Raw genomic sequence first — 22545 nt, forward strand, 5'->3', positions numbered from 1 at the left:
ACCACTTCAGTCCTCCACGAGTAATTATGTAACAATTTTGAACACGCGTGGGAACAAGCATTTACCACCCGCACTACCCATCTCATTGCTTTTGCTGCATTGTTCGCTCGAATCTAATTCTGAATATGGAGAATGGATTAACTCCCTTGAAGACTAGGGTGCATTATCCAAGATCAGTCTGATCGTCAGCAAGTTCGTACAGTTGAATTTCCATTCACAGTGCCCCTCATATTTAACTCCGTTCCTGCCTACAATTCGATGCGTTAAATAGCCCTGGGCAGACATGTAACTGTGCCTTCGATTTTCGCATCAACCCCGTGGGCCAATCCCTATTGGCATGGCTTCTGGCAGTTACAAACCAAATTAAAACGCGTTCTGCACTCCCAAGAAAACTTTACGTGCTTTTTCATGACCTCCGATAGGGTCGCAGTTCTCAAAGCACTAGAAGCTCGCCGTAAAACGCCTAGTTGCCTACGCCGGCTCTGTAAAATGAGTTGTATTCTTCCTACCATAGTCAAAATCCAGGTTACCTACACATTAAGGTGCATCAGTAATTAACTCATATATGCCCTGTGTAAGCTATAGCGAAATTCCTGATAACAGAATCCTTAGTTCGAGATCGCCGTGCAACTGTAATAGACGTCAGCATAGTCTCGGATGGGTGTGGAGTGACAGTGTGGAATGAGAAGCAAGAGTATGGTGCTGATTGATATTCCCTCGCCATAATCTCAGCCCTACATGCATTCGGTTGTGATATCGACTTTTTGGTTCACCAACCGATGATCATCTCTTATCGAGGGATCTGCTTTCCTCAATCCGCTAAGGCTGTTATTAAACTGGGACTTCCTAAAGTCACAGTCATTGACTTGCCATTGTAGGCTCTCTGCGTACTTATAACACTTTTATGCGTGACACATGGCGTTGAATGTACATTTTTGCCATTTACTCTCACACCAGACCCAGTATGACGGACACTTTGTGCCTGATGTGTGAGTCTTGACTGTGCTAGCGCCTACTGCGCCTTGAAGAGCATTCACCATTGTTTGTCCTTTCCTTGGTTGTTGGTCCTTAGACGCGTGTTTCTATACCAGAATTTTTACATACGTTGGGATTCATCTCATCTGACTGGAACTGTTGTTGGCATGAATTCGAATGAGACCGTTTCTCTCTTTCTCCCATATTCTCGTGTTACCCTTTCGCATTCGTCGCTTGCATTTTTGTGGCTATGCTCTTCAAGAATAAATGATGATTTAGTAGTTTATTTAGTAAAATCTAGCAGCAACTCAAGACCACCTCAGTCTACCGTATCATCCACATACGATCACTTAATACACATTTACGCTTATCATCAAAGAACCCAGTTAAAATTCCCACCATTATAGCAACAGATGATTTCAAGTGACGCTTTTTCAGATGAGTCATTCTCACGGTCGTCCACTTTCGTTTTGACATCATTCAACATCATCCTGGTATGTGAGTGGCGCATCGATCCATGTGATGTATTCATTGCACCACTGACCCATTTGCTGTATTGATTATCTTATACGTTCACTAGTGACTAATTTTTGGTCACAAAACAACAATGACTGCGGAAAGTTCGATTTTGGGGCATGATATATCGCAGATCAATACTCACTCTTGTGAAATTAAGCTAAGTGGTAATATAAAAAGTGATGTATGCGAAGAATCACAAGGTCATGTTATATATGAGGGTTGTCGTGAGTGGCTAGACCAATCGGTGTATACGAATCAGAGCACGCGATATCTCATGGAAGAGTAACTTCTACCAGTTGTAAAAAAAAGTGAGAAACTCACGCTTAGCTACACATCATCAACATAACCCTATAACTTGTGCATCTACGGAGGTTACTTGCCCAATGGCTGGCTGATGAAGTTAGGTATGTGGGATCCACACTGGCCGTGCCCGGTTTCAAGGATGCTCCCCGAGTTCGTCGATTTGACACCGAACTATGGACAAACTGACTTCCACGTTTAATGTTCAATCCCTGTTTGCACATGTTACCTTGTACAAACGACGTTGTTGATTTTGTTTGTGGTTCTTGTCAAAATGGACCAGTTTTAGGACATTCCCTAGGCGGTTGGTCTAACCTTTTACATCTGTGTACAATAACTGTACAGCTTCTTGTTCGACGCTACATAGTATAAGCGGATACACTCTGTTTTATTCTACAACCTGTTATGATCAGTCCTATCACACATACCCACATTACTATTGTCCTCGCGTCCTGGAGAGTCCACACCAAAGAGGGAGTTTCGCTCTTGTTAGAGCTCATCAGCAGTGCATATCCAGTAGCCGTACCAGGGTTGGAACTCCGCAAATCTAACATGCGAGACGGACGTGTAACCACTTCTCCGCTAGCGCACGCTGGATTCATCCGAATTTTCGTCTGTTTACGTTTAAAATGGCTTTTGTTGACCTGTTTCTTATTCAACAATACGATGGCATATGCGAGTGAAGACCGCTTAAACAGGTCACTTTTGAGATTTCGTTCACATTCAACGGCAACAAGCTCTGGTGGGGACTCTACTCCATAATTCTTGTCTGACGACCTTGCATATGAAGTACAGTTTTTGAAAATAACCTTGACTGAGAAAGGTCACTTGTTGAAGCTCACCACTTAAATATTACACAGATTTAGCTATTTCAGAAAAGACAATGCGTTTATAGTTACACTTTAGGGGTAAAGTTTTATCGTTGCAGAGTAACCATGGTCTTACTGCAGCGATCGAACCTACTCCAATGATGTTTAATCGACCGTTTTCCAAAAAACAGCATGAAGTTTAGCCCGTCCAAAAGGATAGAGTTGCCCCGCTTGCTAAATTCAACCTATCCTTTCGATTCCATCTGCGGATCTTCATATACTGAAAGAACAAGCAGACACCTTAGAACAAAAACAACGTTTTGCAATACTGTCGGCAACCGGCCATTTTAGACATCTTTTAGCGGCTTTTCAGACGTTGACCTTGAAATGACTTTTATTTTCAAACAAAGACAAAAAATGACGTTTCCGCGGTCATTATAATGCAACTTTCCGACCCGCCTTTATGATCATAAGCTCAGATGCTAAGCAACGTAACTTGGAATTAGCCCTCCATTTCTGCACGCGTATTTTTAGCATATTTCATCTGGTTACGTGCGTCTATTGAGCGTTTACCTTCTAACTTTTATCCCCAAGCCTCCCTGTGTCCTCTCATCACGAATTCGCTCCTCCAATTGACATCAGTGCTGTGCCGCGGTCGCATTGACTAACCTAGATGATCCTCACACGTGACACTGATAATGCGCGAATACACCCACTTTTGTATGACTGCTTAGCTTAAGTTCATAACAGTAAGTGTTGGTTCCTCATTAAAATCCGTGTGCACAAGACATCTGACGCTACAAAAGTAATAAAAATAATAGTAATACTCGTTGGCTAGATGAGTAAAACCCACGAATCACTGTCCTGTTCTGATTGGATTTGAAGAAGATTCCTTACTTTTCCACTAGCACGTTATGTTCATCAGACGCCAAGCAATTTAAAACCCTCGTCCGTTTACAAGAATCTGTTAGTCACCCAATTTCAAACTTTACAACTTTCGATTGTTTTGGACCCACTTATCTGAAACTTCGAGAAATACACTAATTTGCAAATCCATTTGGTCTTCACGAGAGACTCAACGGAATCTCTCGTGAAGACCAAATTGATTTGCAAATGAGTGTATTTCTCGAAAACAGTCCAATTTGGGTTCAAGTAGATCATAAGGTTGACGGAAACTCGGGGACTGCGCCTACCTGATGAGCCTGGAGTGAAAGGGCGAAACCGGTCGTGGGCTGTCGAAAAGTTTTCAGCAACCTTGTGAAAACAGTTTCCTTTATGAAAATACTTATCTGAAACTTGTGAGAGCTATGATGAGAACTGGCCGACACCTGGTTTTTCGTTCTCTTAAGGGCCAGTTCCCTGTTCGTGAAAACCTTATTCCAACTTCAACTCTACTTACTCATGTATGGCATCTACGTCTTGCATGAGAGTGAAAGAACCCCAGTGCAAGCTAAATCAAACCGAATTAAGAATCCAACGGAAAGAAATTCGGTTTTAAAAGCCTTTCTAGGTTTATGAATGCACTTTTCTGATAACAAACCATCGATCGGAAACTCCACACACTGGATATTTACAAATGCCTCAGCTTGTGGAACGACCATCAGATTAAACAAATTCACCCACTCAGCTTTCATCCCCATGGTTTGTCGGGCAAGGACGAATTCAATTTACCCTTGCTATAACAAAAGATTCGGAAGTGACTGAGATAGTCCTAGATCAGTAGTGTCTGATAAAGTTTAAAAAAAGCCTCCATCACACACCGAAAAATAGCTCTTTCGGCGCACTAAACAAGTTGTGATAAGAATTTAGTTTGTATATTGATCATCACATTGCTTGGATCATCTGAAGATACTCAAATTAACTTGGGCAACTAGGGTCATAAATCAAGAAATTCCAATCATAATGCTAGCCGCTCTGATGTCTATTTGAAAAGCACAGTTTGCTAATCCTTCTTCAGAAAACTTCCAATAATTGGAATGTTAGTTGTCCACGGTATGTAATCAACTTTCTTAAAACGACAATGTTCCAATCCATATACATCTATACATAATTTATTACCATGTTCCCAATAACGGAAGAGGAGCTCGTGGAAGTGTTTCGCTAGACATCAGGCATGTTTTTTCAACGTATGTTTAACGTATGTTATGGCAGTTCTGGACGCGAATAGCTTCCATTCGGTTCTGCATAGGTGAATCAATGGAACTGACATTCAAGGAGCGAATACAAAGTTTAAAAAGAGTATCTAGTTCTTACAACAGTTCATGAAAACCCGCAAAAACCGAAACGCTAAGTAAAGAAAAGAATTGAGAACCAGTGGAAAAACAAAGTTTGAATATTTTGTCAAAATGGAATGATTTCTCAATTGAGACTTTATTTTGGAATGCGTTGATGTCGTTTTAATATAAACGGTTAGATTAACTGTCACTCTGTAAAGCGGGCAAGCTAACATTTAAAAAATGTGTCTTGTAGAAAGTGTGACAAGAGAGCACTCAGTGTATTCGAGTGACCTCAACTATTGCTGTATGTCTTTTTTATTGTTCCACTTTAATGTAGTTATTTGGATTGAATATTTTTATCAGATTCGGTTTTTTTGGAAACACGTAAAAAAAATAGCGTTCTAATTCGAAGGACATTCATGACACTCTTGTAAGAAAGTGACTTTTTCAATTATTTTGAAGACCCTTAAAATAAACAGAACGTTCAAATATGGTACACATTCAACGTATAGCTTGAAGCAGCAGGCCTCTTTACAACGTGATTAAGATCAATTACTAGGACAGGGGTCACGGATCACGTGACCAGTCCGAAAATTGATTTTAAATCAGCGTAGAAAACGTCTATCATTCCACTGAGATGCGTTCAGTGTCAGTGCCTGGCTATGGTCGGAGCAATAATGATTTGCTCGCGCAGCCCGAATTTATACACACAGGGAGCGTTTGTATGCGCACTGAAACCTCCATGGTCTGCTTATTTGACCGCTGGCCATCAGACCAATCGATCATGAAGTAATCCCGTTTTAACCACAGACTCCACTTGATCGTAAATTTTGCCCGGAACATATCGTCTCCTTCAGGTTTTCTAAATTTTTAGCCCGTATCATTCAAATGGACATATTAAAAAAAATTAATGAACGCTAATTGCTTTGCAGATGCCAGTTTTATAAAAGATTGCAGATGGCCTGTGACAAAGGACCAAAAATGTTATTTCGAAATCCGAAAACTGCCCTTTATTTTATGAACTACTGAAGTCAGATAATTTATGCTACATCGCATGAATCGTACTGGCCTAAGTATTAAGGCTGTATTAGCTCAGTTTTTTCTAAGAGTGGAGCTATTTTCTGGGGGGACCCCCAGAAGTAACCCTGCTCCTATTAAACTTACAACCAAGCTAAGTAGTTTCTACAAAATTGAGCGTTTTTCACATCTTCTAGAGCTCAAAGTATTCGAATTGTATTTTTAGGTTGATTTGAGAACAGTCTACCTAGGGGTTATAAATAGAGCAAAATTTCTCGGAAAGTTTAGTTCGGAAAAGACTATCGATTAAATATAACTTTTCGTGATTTCCGGGGCACAGTTGACCTGCTGCATTTGGCAGACAACAATGTCGGTTCCAAGTCCAGAAGAACAAGTCTATTTATTGATCAGCGTGTAATCTTATCAAGTGGCAGGTGTGCAAATAAGCAGGTGAATTTCACGCTAAGAATGGTCACCTTTGAACTGGATGGCTGACACTGTGTGTGTGCTTGATCAGCCTTATCGGATGAATCAGTTTGAAAAATGTGAAGGGCTTAAGCCGAAGGAAATCTTGAGAACATCATAAATGAAAGACTCAGCTGGGTTCCAGGTGCGTCTCTCGAAAAAAACAAATAAGTTTGCAAATGAGTGTATATTCGCTAATTTCGTGCAATTTGGTCTCAAGTAGAACATAAGGTTGACGGAAATCCGGGGACTGCGCCTACCTGATGAGCCCCAAGAAGGGCGAAACCGGTCGTGGGCTGTCGATGGATTTTCAGCAACCTTATGGGTAGTACATTACAAAGAAACCTTGAGAAGTTAACCAGGTTAATGTTCTTGTTTTGGCTTCGATAAAACAATTCCCAGAAAAATGAGCGAATCATCAGGTGGTAGTCGAAATACCACATTCTGGCCAGTGGGGATCATGTTAAAGTCGATCGGTTTTACTTCATCCCAGTAACAAGATGAAGTTTCTTCCAGACTTCTTGGTCAGGTTGCTTCGCCAAGAGAGACAATACGTCTTGTTCCGAGACCTCATGCTTTGATTAAGTCTTCAGTGACTTTACCCATGTAGGTCTGTGATTGAAAAGGCGATCTTGAGATGTGAGGTTGCCTAATCCTTTATGCAAATAATATTACGCCCAATGGCAAACCAGATTCCAAAATATAATGATACTTAGCAAACAATGTTGGTTTTGCGAGAGACTCGCCGGGAACCCAACTGAATCTATCGATATATGTGTCACGATACCACAAATATCGTGCCGACTGGAACATGAGGCGGCCTGTGCTAGAGGATATCATAAACAAGAGATTCACTTGAGTCTCTCGTGAAAACCAAATTGCTTTGCAAATAAGTGTATTTCTCGAAAACAGTCCAATTTGGCTTCAAGTAGAACATAAAGTTGACGGAAACTGGGGGACTGCGCCTACCTGATGAGCCCGGAGTGGAAGGGCGAAATCGGTCGTGGGCTGTCGAAGAGTTTTGAGCAACCTTGTGAGTAGTTTCCTTTATGAAACTATACTGTGATATCTCGAATATCGTAACAGCTGAAAAATGGGGCGGCCCTTGTACAGCACATTCAGTCGCATAGAAAAATCATAAAAGAGAGATTCAGCTTGGCTGCAGGTGAGTCTTTCGTCAGAACCAGATTTGTCTGCAAATGGGTGTACTTCGCTAATTGCGAGTAATTTGGTTTCAATTAGAACATAAAGTTGACGGGGACTGAACCCACCTAATGGTCCTCAACAATGGCGAAGCCAGAAGTATATTTTTCAGTGGTATATTAAGTCTATAACGATACTTGTTTCGTGTATTCTCCCAAAACTAACCCCCTCCCCTGGAAAATGGGCTGAGTGTATTATCCAGCTATACCATCATCTTCACGTTGCCTTAGCTACCACTTCGAAGCCTCATTAGCACGGAAATCTACGGTTTGCACAACAAAACCGTCCGACAAACAATTTTAAGAAAAATTACTACTACTCATTGACGTTACAGTCAATTTTGTTTCTGGTCGCATCACAACGCTAACGTCTGCGACCCAATTTTCAATATGCAATGCACGAGTTCAATCTAGGAGTTTTTAAAAGTTCGAAGGAGATGTCATTGGTTTTATTGTTATACTGGGTTTGATACGCGTACTCCAAAAGAACCACGTTGAGGACCCAGAAGTCACTCTTTACGAGCTGCACTTGATGTGCTCGATGCCCACCAAATCCAAGGTCATAAGCAACGTTTTCCCAGATTATTACAAGCACATCGTGATGAGTTTAAACCACGATGCAATCAATATGGTAGTCCGTTTGATTTCATTAAAATTCCCACTACTGTTAGCAGATAGAGTTATAATTTGTGTTCTAAGTGATGTTGGGACACGAAACCAAGTTCTCCTAATCAAGGTTATCCCTGAACAATCTGCTGGTCAATCACTGAGGGTAGTTACCAATAAAGCAAAGAATTACCACAAACCCGGAGCTTTCTGGCAAAATAAAAGGTGTTGGGGCTGTAGCTAATTCGACAGCGAGTTATTCATTCTGTTCGGAGGGTTCTTGGAGGTCCTCGTAGTCCGAAAAACAGAAGCGAAGGAAGCTGTTTGAACCCACAAGAATTCCTTTGGAACACACGTTGAAGCCCGCAGTACCGTCTAAAAATACAGGAAAGTGATGTTGAGTGATGCCAAAATAGCGATTTCTACTCTTCAAATGGCTTGGTGTGTTACCACTAGAAGAATAATATACTGCATTAGGCAAAAGCATAATTTGTAACTCTGTTTGGCTGGAATTTTTGTTTCCTTATCAGACGGAAAACTCCCAAGTGTGAAAAACTACATTTCAAGGTAATATTCTCTCGACTTGTACTCCCACCTAAAATGACTGATGTGATCCACTCACCCCAGCTGTTTTGAGCAGAATTACAAGCATAGAACTACTCAAAACTATGTTGGACAGAGTGAGGAATCGGGTAAATTGTCATAAGAAACCTCTTTACCATAGTCAGTGGACTGGCGAGTCAAACTTTGGATGTACGGCGGACACTGGCGGCGAAATTCCGAGTAATTGGACTAGAAGTATCCGAAAACGCTGTCTTCCGGAAATCAATAATCTAGAAAGTTACACATTCCTCTTGCTCCTGGTCGGGTCGACACTTAGCACATGCTCAGTTTGTCGTCCAAAGTATTCCAAATGAACGTTCGGAGGTTCACTGAACAGCTTTGAAGGAATTTCTCCAAAAACAGGATGGTACGCACGGTGATGATACAAGGTCTGGAATAGTCCAGGAATACAAACTGTTAATATCTGAAAGGCTAAAAATAACAGTGCACTTTCGAAATCTTGAAAGGTGACGTACAAACAGCTGGGAGTCAAGACAATTTTTTATCAAAACTGTTAGATACAAGGCTGGAATAGTCCAGGAATACAAACTGTTAATATCTGAAAGGCTAAAAATAACAGTGCACTTTCGAAATCTTGAAAGGTGACGTACAAACAGCTGGGAGTCAAGACAATTTTTTATCAAAACTGTTTGAGTGTCAGAACATCAGAAGCGGGTTTCAAGCGTGGACAGTACATGAAAACTGGCCCGTGAAAGCGGTTGACCAGCTTAATGAGCCCCGTGTAAACGCATAAATTTGATTGGATTTGATTGAATTCTTTTACCGAAAACTCATGAAACTTTCAAGTAGTTATCCGATAGTGTTATTTCATCCAGAAGTTTGAAGAAACTTTGCTTGAGATATACTACTAACGAAGTACAATTAAAGTCACTAATTTTATTCGATTTAGATATCCGTAACTTTTTGTTTCCAAACGAACAAAAAATATCCGCCGCTGACAATGTAAGATCAATAAATCGATCAACCATTTTAAGAAAGTTTTGCTTCAATAAGCATGTTTCTTCGTTTCCGTCATTTCTCTGAAGTCTTGAAGTTCATTCATTTCTGGTATATTCTCGGCCTCAGTAGGCTACGCCGCCAAGTCACGTATTGCTAGGTCCGTGAAAATTGATTTTTGGCCGCAAATGAGTGAGAATAATTGATTTAAACGATTCAAATACCCACGATATCTCGCTTGACCTCAGTAGCCTAAAAGGAAATGCATCGGTTGGAATCGCCAGGAATACTTTCTTGAGAATGGTTACCTCGATCGATTTCCTTTGCGCACCGAACCCAGGCGGCTTTCAAATAGAACCTGGTAGCCAAAATGCTGCCCAGAATTCTGTTTACAGCAGTAAAATCCCATTCAAAGTAGAAAAATGCCTCCACTCACTGTTATCACTGTTTGTGTGCACAGAAACGACACACTGTTGCTGCTGACTAGTGATGATGATTCTATCGTTTATAAACTGCCGCCTAATTTGGCCGTACGACCCAGTAATTTCTAAGATGAACCAACAGACACCATTATGAGTGGCTCACTGGGAAAGTGGTAATTGCGTCCAAAGTTTAATTCCAGTCCGCCAGGTGAGCACAGAACATCCTGTCAATCTTGTTGTAGCACTTTTGATCGTCTGTCAGGTACCCCGCACAAAGTGGCTAGACTCAGAACGTTGTACTCAGAACGACGGTGACTGTCGCTGAACTGACCTAGTGACACTCATCGTTCGTTCAATGTAGGTATATCCATGATGATGATGATGATGACGATGATGATGATGATGATGATGATGATGATGATGATGATGATGATGATGATGATGATGATGATGATGATGATGATGATGATGATTATGGTCCCCATTCATGTTGTTTTCCACCCAGATGCACCGTGATTTTTACCGTCCAGAAAATGAATTTTGAAAATAGGCTGTTTGTCCATCATCACTAGTTTCAAATTCGAAAAGGCAGCTACCGGCAATGTCAACAATATGACATTTGGCACACACCTACCGAGTGCTTCGCTTTCTTCCTTCTGCTAGCATGGTTTTGTGTGTCTGCCTTAATATCCCACTGGAAAACCAGTTACTGCATTCCTAAAAGGAGGTATGAGTAGTGTATTACACATGTATCGTGATATCTCGAATATTGTGCCAACTGAAACATGAGGTGGCCGAGCTCCGCACATTCTGTTGCTTAGAAAAATCATAAACGAGAGATTCAGCTGGGTGCTAGATGGGCCTCCCACAAAACCAAATTGGTTGGCTACAAACGAGAGTGGTGTGGCTATGAACAAAAATACCTATCCCGCAAAACCCCCAAAAGATTAGTTTTTTCCCGACTACGATCGAAACTGAACGAAGTTTGAAGAGCAAAATCGAAATTCCGCACACAAAAATAGCTACAGGAAAACCAATCGTCCACAAAAATAAACCATCACCCAGCAGTCTTTGCATAAATGAGTAGATTCTAGAGTTGGTTGACAGGGCGCATTTTCAGATTTGCGTGCAATTCTGCAATATCATCAACGCCAGGAAGTGAGAATTATTCAATCGAGTAAGAGGCGATTGTAGCCGAATGCTAACTGCACTCCGTCAACCGCTCCCAATGGTAGGCCCACGAGTCAACAAAGTGTGACAGATTTTTTTTGGAAGATTCTTGATCTCAAAAACGAACTAAAAGGCGTGTTGCTCATGACTAGGGAAAGGCTAGTTGATCGTACCGATGACCCCGACATGTCGGTTGCAAATATCTCATCACCATTCGTGATTCACCATTAGTGAATATGCCACTTGGACGCTGGGTGAACAGAGTTCGAGGCTGTGGGCATCTTACGCTGGCAGGTCAAAACACCTTTGAACGCTTCTCTTTGTTTCGCTTGAAAAATGCTTTGTTCAACGCCACCATCCACGTGACACCAGGAAGAATAGAAATCTGTCCGTTTATGGGTTTTGATTTCTGAGGACGATATAACAGAGTTGCAAGTACAGGGAGAGCAGAAGCAATTTGGATGGTGCAAACGCTTGAAGCCGTCATCAAGTTAGGACACTTGAGTTGAGTGATAACCTGACGGCGAGGTTCTTCGACATTTACACGTTAATAACTAGAAAAATACCTACAGATTTTGAGATTGTTGAAAAGCCAATTTCCCGCCATTTTGGCTACTTGGTTCAAGTTTGTGATGAACTTGTTTGTTGACGTGGTCTCCGATTGATGAACTGAGATCCTGAGGTTCAACTCGGAAAAATAACTGCGGGGGTACGGGACAAATCTCATCCCTTTGCGCTGCACCCTTCCAACGGTAAGCTAATAATACTACCCGTGACACCCATTTATCCGAAGTTAACTAAAAGATCAAAATTTCCAACTTCCATCAAGATGGATGCAAGATAAATCACCGAGCATAAGCTTACCAGTGTCTCAAAGATCGAACTAAGGCTGAACTTACTTCGATATACCAGTGTAACGGAAGATACTACTGATGGAACACGCGAGTAGTATGTTTCCTCGTAAATCCGCTTCGCGTCTCTTGAAAAGTGAGATCTGTCATGGCATTCGTGGAGTCGCATTTGCTTGTATCTAAGCAATGGTCAATGAATATCCAGGGAGGTTCAGGAAGACACGTTTAAGGAGAAAATGGATATTCAGTTTTTGTAAACAAAATGCATATGAGAGTTTTGCTCCCCTGTCAAATATTCTGTAACTGTTCACCGCTGCCTAGGCCTTCTTTCTTTCACCAGTATGTGGCTGCCATCAGTCACCTTCCCATTCATTGTGAATGTAACCCTTCAACTGCCCCATCGTTCACTGGCGATCAAGTGCAAACATTTGAAAGCGTTGGTTGTTCCCGATAAGTCTGTCCTTGCATACCAAAGTTTCACCCTTGAGTTCAGACGGTCATAGAAAGGGAAGTATTCTTTTGCTAAAGGAAACTACTCACAGCTCGCGACCAATCGAAGAGTCTTCAGCAACCTTGTGGAGGGTTTTCTTTGTGAAAATACACCGCGATATCTCAAATATCGTACCAACCGAAACATGGAGCGACCTTTGTGCAGCACATTCAGCTAGAGAATATCATAAACAAAACATTCAGTTGAGCCTGTCGTGAAAACCAAACTGACTTGCAAATGAGTGTATTTCTCGAAAACGGTCCAGGTTCAAGTAGAACATAAGGTTGATAAGAAACTCGGGGACTGCGCCTGCCTGATGAGCCCCAAGAAGTGTGGAACCGGCCGTGCGCTGTCGAAGAGTTTTTAGCAACCTTGTGAGTAGTTTCCTTTATGAAAATATGCTGCGATATCTCGAATATCGTGCCAACTGAAGCATGAGGAAGTATCCTTGTTCAATTTGATCCACTTGTTAAGTCCCCTCTACTGATCACCCAAGACGTATGCACCGCGAGACAATACCTTACATGTGTTTATCAAATAGTTATTGATTCGTTTTCCTGCACTGGGAGCGCTTTCGCGGCTTTCCCGGTTCAGAATACGGCTAGCCTGCTCCTCACTGACAAAAGCTGGAGCGTCACGTCATCCGATTCCCTCGTTGGCTCCAGCATGGTGCTTTTCAAAGCTTTGGGCAGTCAGGGGTTGGTGAAATAATTGCTTACAGCACCATTGATTTGTATCAAAGGACAACAGATGAAGGAATTCACAAGTTTCAAGTTCTTTCACGATGTTTGTTACCCACCTGGCTTCCTTTTAGTTCCCGATGCGACCACAAAGGCCGGTGGTCCTCTCTCAAAATAGGCTTACGTGTCACAGCTGCTCTCCCAGCTACGAAGTTCGTATGCTTCGAATGATGTAACTGGTAAACCTAAACAATAGATTTCCTACACCAGCTTTTGCAAAACCAGACACAAACTGTTTGTCCGTAAAAAAAGGAATTCAAAACAGACAGAGTAGAGGTACCACCTGAATAGATTGTGAACTGGTGCTTGTCAAACTGATCTACTACTTTCTACGTTCATATATGTAGTAGCATTTCTGGACAATTAACCATATCAAATACTACTAATTAACTCATCTGCAGACCAATTTGGTTTTCATGGGAGAGTTCTCTGGAACCCAGCTGAATCTCTGTTCTTAGTTAACTCGGGGACCGCCCCAAAAAGGTCGAAACAAGTCGTTGGTTGTTTTAGAGAAATCGTCAACCTCATGACTGCTGAAAAGTATCAGATAATACTTGGGGCTCACCTGCTTCGCACAGTTAATCTGGTGAACACTTTATCACCGATTTCGCTTTCAGTCTCACCTTTCCTAGGCAGTCACAGGAAACGGATTTGACTAGCTAGGAACACGAAACGGATTTATCGATAATTGGGTGTGATGCGACGAGAAGTCAGCTGACTTCGAGTCAATATCAAAAATGGGATGCGGATAGGCCAATGAAACTTACACCTGGCTCGACAGCGAAGCCCAAAAAACTTGAGTAATTGCGGTAGACCATTTCTGGGGCGCTTACCGAATTCCTGTGTGGCAGGGATTCATGTAATATGAAGTGACTGGAACTGAAACGGACTTTCATGGCCGCCGGTAAATGGGTATTCACCTGTATACTGTGCAAAATATAGGCTACCTCTAGATTTCGTGCAAAGGCATTGAATAAAGTCTCTTTTTCTGGATATGAGTAGTGTGTAACGGTTGCTTAAAATACACAAGCAGCCCATTTCTGACTTTTTCCACTTTGGAACTCAGCAGGTGGGTGTCCTGATCGGAAATTGAAAACAACAATCTCTGAATTTAGCAGAAATTTGGTCTACTGCCTTTTTTGAGCTTGTGAGAACGCGCTGCCAGCATTACGCACGTATTGCAGAACATCACTATTCCAGTGACCACTGGGGAGTCCACCGAGTTCCCAGTCCCGGCAAACCCATCACGCAGGTGAGCTCAACAGTAAGGGTGCAGCCCAAATTACTGCTGAAGTCAGGGGTCGTTTATCTCAGCTTTCGGGGACTGCACCCACCTGCTGACTCTCAAACAGGTTGGAAACAAAAAGGGATTTTTCTCAGATTTCTGGTGATCTTTTCACACCACTTGTGTGAGAAACAAAAACATCTAATGTAAATTGCATTTAGAATGGAAGAACACTCTTTTTTCTATCTGGACTAGCTTACAAGATATCTAGTTCAGGTATACACAAACGATTGAGTTACGCTGCTTTGTGTCGATCAATACAGTCTGGGCAATGTTGGGAGAATCCATTGTGATGACTGTTGTTAGTATCTTCGATGTGTTGCACATATTGATGTGATATTAAGCTATCACATCCGAATTTCATGATGGCGATGGGAGCAATCGATTCCTCAAGGCGTAGAACAAATTTAGAGCTGTTTTATCCCCATCGAGAATTGCCATGCACTCTCACTTACTGAGTCTGTAGACAAAAGAACATATTTTGTACTCGTCTTTTGTCCACGATTACTCTCAGCCGACAGACACTATGCAAATGGCCGTGCATACCAGGGGAAAAATTGTTTTGGTTAGCAGGTCCAAAATCAAACCCAATTAGAGAAGGAATACGATGCGAATTTCACATGACTAGTTAATCAATAAGAGGCGACAATCCTAATCGATGTAGCAGGGCCAATATGGATTGCCTGTGTGCATGGTGAACAACGTAAGAAGTTCAGCAAAAGGACGAAAGAGGAGTCACTCTTTGGAGGTTTACCAAACTCCCGGCAAAACCCGAATAAGTAGTCTGATAAATAAGGAACTTTTTGTGATGCCTCTGTACGATCCTGTGCTAAGGCCATGATCTCAAAGCAAGGAATTGTTTAATTAGCCTAAACTCACGATCTAGGTGTCCCGTCTGACAGGTAACGTGTAGTCTAATTCACTGGCGGACGGTCAGTAATAACTGCGGCGAAACTGAATTTTACGAACTTCACCTGCGTTTCTTCAGTAGTCGCAATTGAACAATATATTGAATTGGACGTGGGCAGACAGTATAGATAGGTAGACCATGTTTCCATAGGAAATTAACAGCAAATCGTGAGAAGAAGTAAAGAAAGGCTTACGGTTAGATTGAACCTTGGGCATTTAGCAACACAGGATGGCACAGGAAGGGCAGTGTGCTATCGGACAAATTAAACGGGAGAAATGTTGTTCAGTTCAAAGTGGGACAAATTTTCAACGACAGACCCAGAAATAAATGTAAACAAATCGTCTACAGAAAAACGGTTGAGGTAGAGTCAACTTTGTATAAAATAGAACGGTCCAGTCTTGAAACTTAAGCAGTCACCGAGAGGGTGATGAATTAGCCTGAGGACCAGGGAAACAAATAACTACGTCACGTAATTTACATTCCCCATGCGCTCACCGATAGAATTCCCGCAGCAAATGGACACTTTATTATGAGGTGGACACTTTTTTCAATTACTGGCACTGGTATTTCGATTCTGTTTAAAAAACTTTTTGTGTCCAGCTCCTCAACGAGCTGGTGCTGTTCGGTACTCTGAAAAGAAACTAGGAAGACTAACCAACAGGTGAATGGTAATCACACTTCACACCGATCAACCCACACTTAAACCTTTCTTTCTGTCTTGTGACAAAGATCCCGTTGGAAACAATCGTACAATCGTGATTTACAAAGTGAATAGAACCTCTCATGCTTATTAGGTGTTTGTTTGTTTCCACTCCTTTTCTCTTTACTCTTTATTTTGTGAGCTTAAATGCACCGGAGGAGTAAAGTTGTCTGAGAAAAGGGTATTCATAATTCGATATCATTTGTTTTGTGGATAAGTGCATCAGACGGATGATTTGAATCAGTACGCCTAGATAAATAGTGCAATAGAGGTTACTACTGACAATGCGTGCGAGTAGTATGTGTTTTTCTCGTAACTCCGCCGCGCGTCCAGTGTGGTTTACTACGGAACCTGTGAAACTGGATTTCAGCCTTCGTTTACAGTTGCATGATATTTCACGAATATCCACGGAAGGTCAAGAATATACCTGACGATGTTCATTTTTTAAACTGTGTGCATAAGAGATTTTACTATCCTGTTTACTAGTTTGTAACTGCTTAGCTAGTGTTTGCTAGTAAACAACTCCACAACGAAGGGCTTTCTTCCTTGCGTTAGTATCCAGGACACTTATCTGGTTCCTGTGAATACTGAGGGGAGTTTTGTGGTTTAGAACACGTTACCGAAAAAAGTGTTGACAAGCTAGACGACACCTACTGCATTTGCCACAACCATAAACGTTGAAAAATCTCATATTATGAGTAAGTAATGAGTTCTCGTTGTTCTCCTGAATACCTTGAAAAGGTGGAGTTATGTGGGTGTCTGACGAGGACATCTCTGCTAAACGAAATGATATTGTTGCCTGGAGCGATTTGACGAGTTTGGGTTTGTCGAAAGCCACGAAATTCACGTGTAACCAAAACCGGAACAATAACAATGTGATTTGACTATCAGGTGTGTAAAAAACCATACCTCTTGGCTCCAGCCATCAATGAACATTCTTATTGCTTCTCTTCCCATCTTGTGGAATAAACAAAGGTGGAATAATCCTGAGTGTCTGAATGAGCACCCGAACCTGCCCTAATAAACCTGAGTAGTTTAATCCAGCCGCTGCCCACTATCTGGGTCTTCCAGATTTTCTGTTTCTCAAAAGGATTTTATCAGTAGTTTAATAAGTAGTTTGTTGGAGGTGAAGAAAATTTCAATCTACTCTCAAAACACGGTTCTTTGAGGCAGTTTTTTGGGAGTCAAAGAAACATCATTTTCCATACGAAAATACCTCGTTGCTTTCCCCAGATATTTCAGACATGTTGATCAGGATGTCTCGAAAATTCACCATTCGAACAGGACTCCATAAAATTTGATGAGGTGTTCACGAAAATTGTGTAGAAAGAGTACTTTAGCTCCTTCTGGTAGATCTTGTCGCCCACGCAAAAGTTAGCTACTTGAGCTTGCCAATGAACAAATGCTACTCTGGAGCTGTTAGTCAATGTATAGGTAAAGTACCACCAGTTTTTAGTCAGTATTCTCAAATTTTAGGATATATTAAAACTTTTTTCTATGAATCACCGCATTCTGGAATGAATTTCTTGCTAAAATGGACATGCATCATATAGATTCATTGGATACTTGACCAGACATAAGCAACCATGGCAGAACAGTGCTGCGTCTCTACATGTAAGCTTCAACTTTATACTGATAACCATTCAGCAGTAGCGCTACCTCGATGTCCAGCTGCTGTGTAACTTGCAGGACTTACGAGGGTTGAGATACTCCAGTTTGTCCGAGAATAGACAGGGACATTCGAGAAGCTCATGGTTGAACTCCAATCACAGACCTTGGGGTCAGTAAGTTCGCATCCTAGCCACTGAGCCTCTCGAGTGCACAATTCTGGTTTTTTTCAATAAACGGACTCATCAATCATTGGAAAAAAGATAAAAAACAAAACTGGTTACATCCTATGTATACTTGCATCCGTTCTCAATTTGCCCACGGTAACCAGACACTATTGTAACTCGCCTAATCGCCTATACCTGATGAAACGGATTGGAAGAAGGTCAACCTAACTGGAATGGACGCTGTTAGTACAACAAGTCTGGAAAAAAGTCTGAAGTCAAATAAACACACGCCTTGTTGAGATAATGAAGCTACTAAAAAGATTATTGTGCAGCTGTGAAACCCTCTCGGTGCCTAGCTGCCATGCCACCGGAAGAAAGCATGAGGGCTGGGATACTGACAGGTTCCCCTACACTAGATAAAGTCTGGATTCCAAAAGACATTGCTAATTGCTACAAGCTTGCCCTCATAGTAAAATAATGAACTTGACTGGGTTATTTACCGACTGGTTCCGCGAATTTTTTTTTACATTTTAACTCGATTGTTTTGGTACGCTGCTAACCTGATAAAAACGAGACGGTGACACTTTTCAATCTCCATCAGCCTCGAATGAGGGGAGATATACGACCGTTCTGATTTTCAAGGCTGTGTAACTGTGACTAACACCTCACAGTGTAGAGGCGTCGTATGCGTCCGGTCAGCGTTCTCCAAAGTAGTCCATTCTTTGAATTTTACTAGTCCGCTGAATTCGGTACTTCAAGGGCCCTTCGTACAAAAAAACATCTGACCTGATGTAGTCTGACACGGCGACATGATTTCCAAGTTGTACGCGTTGTTTTTGAACTCACTGAAATCACCGACTACACAAGCGAATTGCAACAAGGATCTGCACAGATTTTCTCACATAATTCTGCCTTTTTTTGAAAAAATTGAGTAAATTATCAGAACAAGACCGACTAATGAGTTGTGAGATCCCGGGGGGACTGAACTTGGGTCACCAGTAGTAGTGTAACGGTGGATACTACTGAGGAGGCTTACGAGTAGTGTCTTCTCGTAAATCAGCTTCACGTCTTTTGAAAAGTGACATCTATTACGGAATTTGTGGAGTCGCTTTGTAGCATTTGTTTGCATTTGAGTAACAGTCAATGAATATCCAGAAAAGTTCAGGAAACGCGTTTAAGGAGAAGATGGATGTTCAGTTTCTGTAAACAAGATGCAAATGAGAGTTTTGCTTCCCTGTCCAATAGTCCGTAACTGTTCAGTTGGTGTTTCTTCAACAAACAACTCCGCAGCGAAGGGCTTGTTCCTTTCACTGGTAATGTGTTGGGAAATTTTGAGCACTCTCTTAAAGCCTTGAATAAACTGATCATGCTTTGGTAGATAGCTTCATGGCTTTGGCCTTCATGGATGTTTTATTGGAAAACGTATCACAAATTACCGTGGTTTTTGACTTTGATCACGCTTTGTGAAGTGTGTGAACTGAAATAACACAAACTGTGATAGGCTGGTGCATTAAAAACACCAAGCAACTATTCCTTTTGTTGAGCAAAGTTATTCCTTCATTCAGAGCTGGATACGTCCATAACTCAGTCGTGCAATAGCCAACAGGTTGAAAAAACACCAATACATGGTGGACTCGACGCTATTACATCCCGTTGTTTCTTACCTTGCAGACTTCCTGAGTGATGTCACTAGAGAAAATTGTTTTATTGTTTAAGTTGAGAAATATTAGTATATTTGAGCTGTGTGTTTCCAAAGTATAATGAATGACAAGTGATTGATGTTTCGTTTGATTCATTTTAGAAAAATTCTGAATCCGGAAACACTTTGGATGTTCAAGAGTTGTTATTCGAGAGGGAAGCTGATCAAACGCATACCCCAGGACCGAATAATACTGTGTCCGGTGCAAACAAATCAGTATGGCAAGGTGAGTAACGTTCATTTTCCAAGGCTCTGCTTCATTTCCCAAGCTGAGATAACACAAAGCTAAACAGTAAAGTACACAAAACGCTAAAGTGCAATCTGTGAAGTGGATGACAAGCAAAAAAACACAAATAGAGCGCACACTGTAGATGACCAACGTCCTGTACAAAGCACCATAAGTCGCATAACAGGAGGCACCGTTTCGTCTACCAGCTACACGAGATCATTCACTCAGTAGTTAGCTGGCCATTCCTTACAGCTTTTGACTTACCTAGAAGCGTTGCCTCTTCAGGTTTTTTAGAAGTGCCTTAAAACTGAGGAATTTAGGTTGACACCTGTGAATAAAAGGCGAAGATAGATCACGATTTGCCTTAAGAAAGAGCCGTCTACTTTGAAAGCTCTGGATATTCAAGCGCGTTACCGCCTTTCGGTCATTTACGATTTTTTCTAAGCGGAAGACAACTTAATTGATTACCAACACTGAGTATACAGTCTTTTCTATCAAAAAAGGATCAAGGAAATGATACCAGTAAAGTGGGTGAACCTATCTTCGGATTCAAGTAGATCATAAGATTGACGGAAACTCGAGGACTGCGCCTAACTGATGAGCCACCAGCAACCGGCAAAACCGGTCGTGGGCTGTCGAAGAATTTTCAGCAACCTTGTAAATAGCTTCTTCTGTCTTGATGACCTTTTGCAGGGGAGATTTCGGTGCGGATTTGCAGACAAGCAAACTTTTCCAACTCTGGTTTCTCTCTCTGTCTCTTCTGTCACGTGGGTCAGTTCAGAACACGTGAACCTGTGCTTCAAAAAATCTCCTGCATACATATTTACCTGAAAAATTCATAAATCATTCAAACTAGCCTTGCGTGTGGTCGTCCACCGTAAAACATGTGTAAACTGTCTGTCCACTTTGAAACCACTTTAATTGTTGGTAGAAAAAATGTCACTGAATGGAAATGATTGATTACTTGAAATTTCCAGAATTCATTTCACCCTCACAAGGTTGCTGAAAATTGTTCGACAGCCCACGACCGGTTTCGCCCTTCTTGCGGCCCATCAGGTAGGCGCAGTCTCCGAGTTTCCGTCAACCTTATGTTCTACTTGAACCCAAATTGGACCGTTTTCGAGAAATACACTCATTTGCAAATCAATTTGGTTTTCACTAGGGGCTCAACAGAGTCTTCCGTTTACGCAACTCTTCAAGTGAATGTGCTGCACAAATGCCGTCCAATATTTCGCCCCAATAAGGGCGAAACCGATCGTGGGTTGTCGAAGAGTTTTCAGCAACCTTGTGAGTAGTTTCCTTTGTGAAACTATACTGCAATATGTCGAATAACGTACCAATTGGAACACCAGACGGCCTTTGTGCAGCACATTCAAATGATTTGCAAATGAGTGCACTTGTCCATATCAACCTCGTTTGAACAGTCCTGCTTTTCCTGGGCTCGGACTATCATTGTTGTTGGTTCACATTACAAGAGGGCGACAGTGGATTTGAGTTCCGCTCTTGATTGAATTCATTAGCAGTATGCATCCGCGACTTTGACATCCAAGGGGTGTTTCAGTGGATCAGCACAACGGAGGTAGTCACTGAAGCCTCCTGTGAGGTACCACAACCAACGCTGATGCGTGAACGTTGACGCCTCGTCGTACACAGCTATTCAAATGTTTCTCGTAAACTGCTGCTGGAGGACTGACAATGCGTTCGTCCCGCAAGCCAAATGTTTGAATATCAAAATGGTCGAATAAATCCATCCGGAGCTTCCTTATGCGGTGCGAACTAATTAGCCCCAATCTTGTGTGACCGCTCAAACAAGAATGATCTCGATAGAAAGTTTACAACTTTTATAGCCACTGGCAAGCGCTCCGGTCATACAGTGTTTAAGAGGGTTAAATTTGAGATTGGTTACAGGCTTGCTTGTGGCACACGTAATCGGAAGGGGTATCGTATTAACCTTTAGTGAAATGTGCACGCAAATTCATGTGTGAACAAAACTTGTGTGTGTATGCATAACCAATAAAATGCGGCTTGTAGGTTTGAGATTGGATGTCCATCTGGGGCTATTTTATCCGGTATCTATCTTATCGTCTTGATGGCAACACCAAAACAGATTTGCCATATATTGTAGTCAGAAAAACACGTAAGTAATTACGCGGGTGTTGTATACACGTGGCCAACTGGTACGCTTTCGTGTCGGGTCACGTATCCAGTGAATCACATATCCAGTCAACTCACAACGCTCACGTGAGCAAATCGATCGGATGCGCGCCCAATCGCCCACTCAAGTCACATGCCAGATCGATGGTGGAACGACGAACGGACAGACACACGCGCAAACTCTCTGACACACTGAAGTAGCCACTCACCATACCACTGGCATCCAGAAATGGGACCCGATGAAAAACATCAGTAACAGCAACCTTATGAGTAGTACATTACAAAGATACACATGTATAGCGATATCTCGAATATCGTAGAGACTGAAACATGAGGCGGCCCGGTGCAGCACATTCAGTTGCCTGAGAACATGACAAACGAGAGATTCAGCTGGGTTCCAGGTGAAAAATCAAATTAGTTTGCAAATGAGTATATATTGGCTAATTTCGTG

The 22545-nt window shown here is 41.8% G+C and overlaps 1 protein-coding gene across 1 annotated transcript in view; it reads left to right on the forward strand.

The window, feature by feature from the left end:
• T265_06390 (hypothetical protein) overlaps positions 1-22545 on the forward strand; it is a gene marked incomplete at both ends in the record, with an annotated part of 76197 nt that overhangs the window by 51010 nt on the left and 2642 nt on the right. Inside the window, one exon of the mRNA XM_009171638.1 lies at positions 19814-19937. Coding sequence (XP_009169902.1) covers positions 19814-19937 — 124 coding nt within the window. The remainder of the gene's footprint in view (positions 1-19813; positions 19938-22545) is intronic.

This window comes from Opisthorchis viverrini (assembly GCF_000715545.1).
Source record: "Opisthorchis viverrini unplaced genomic scaffold opera_v5_130, whole genome shotgun sequence".
Classification (NCBI taxonomy): Eukaryota; Metazoa; Platyhelminthes; class Trematoda; order Opisthorchiida; family Opisthorchiidae; genus Opisthorchis; species Opisthorchis viverrini.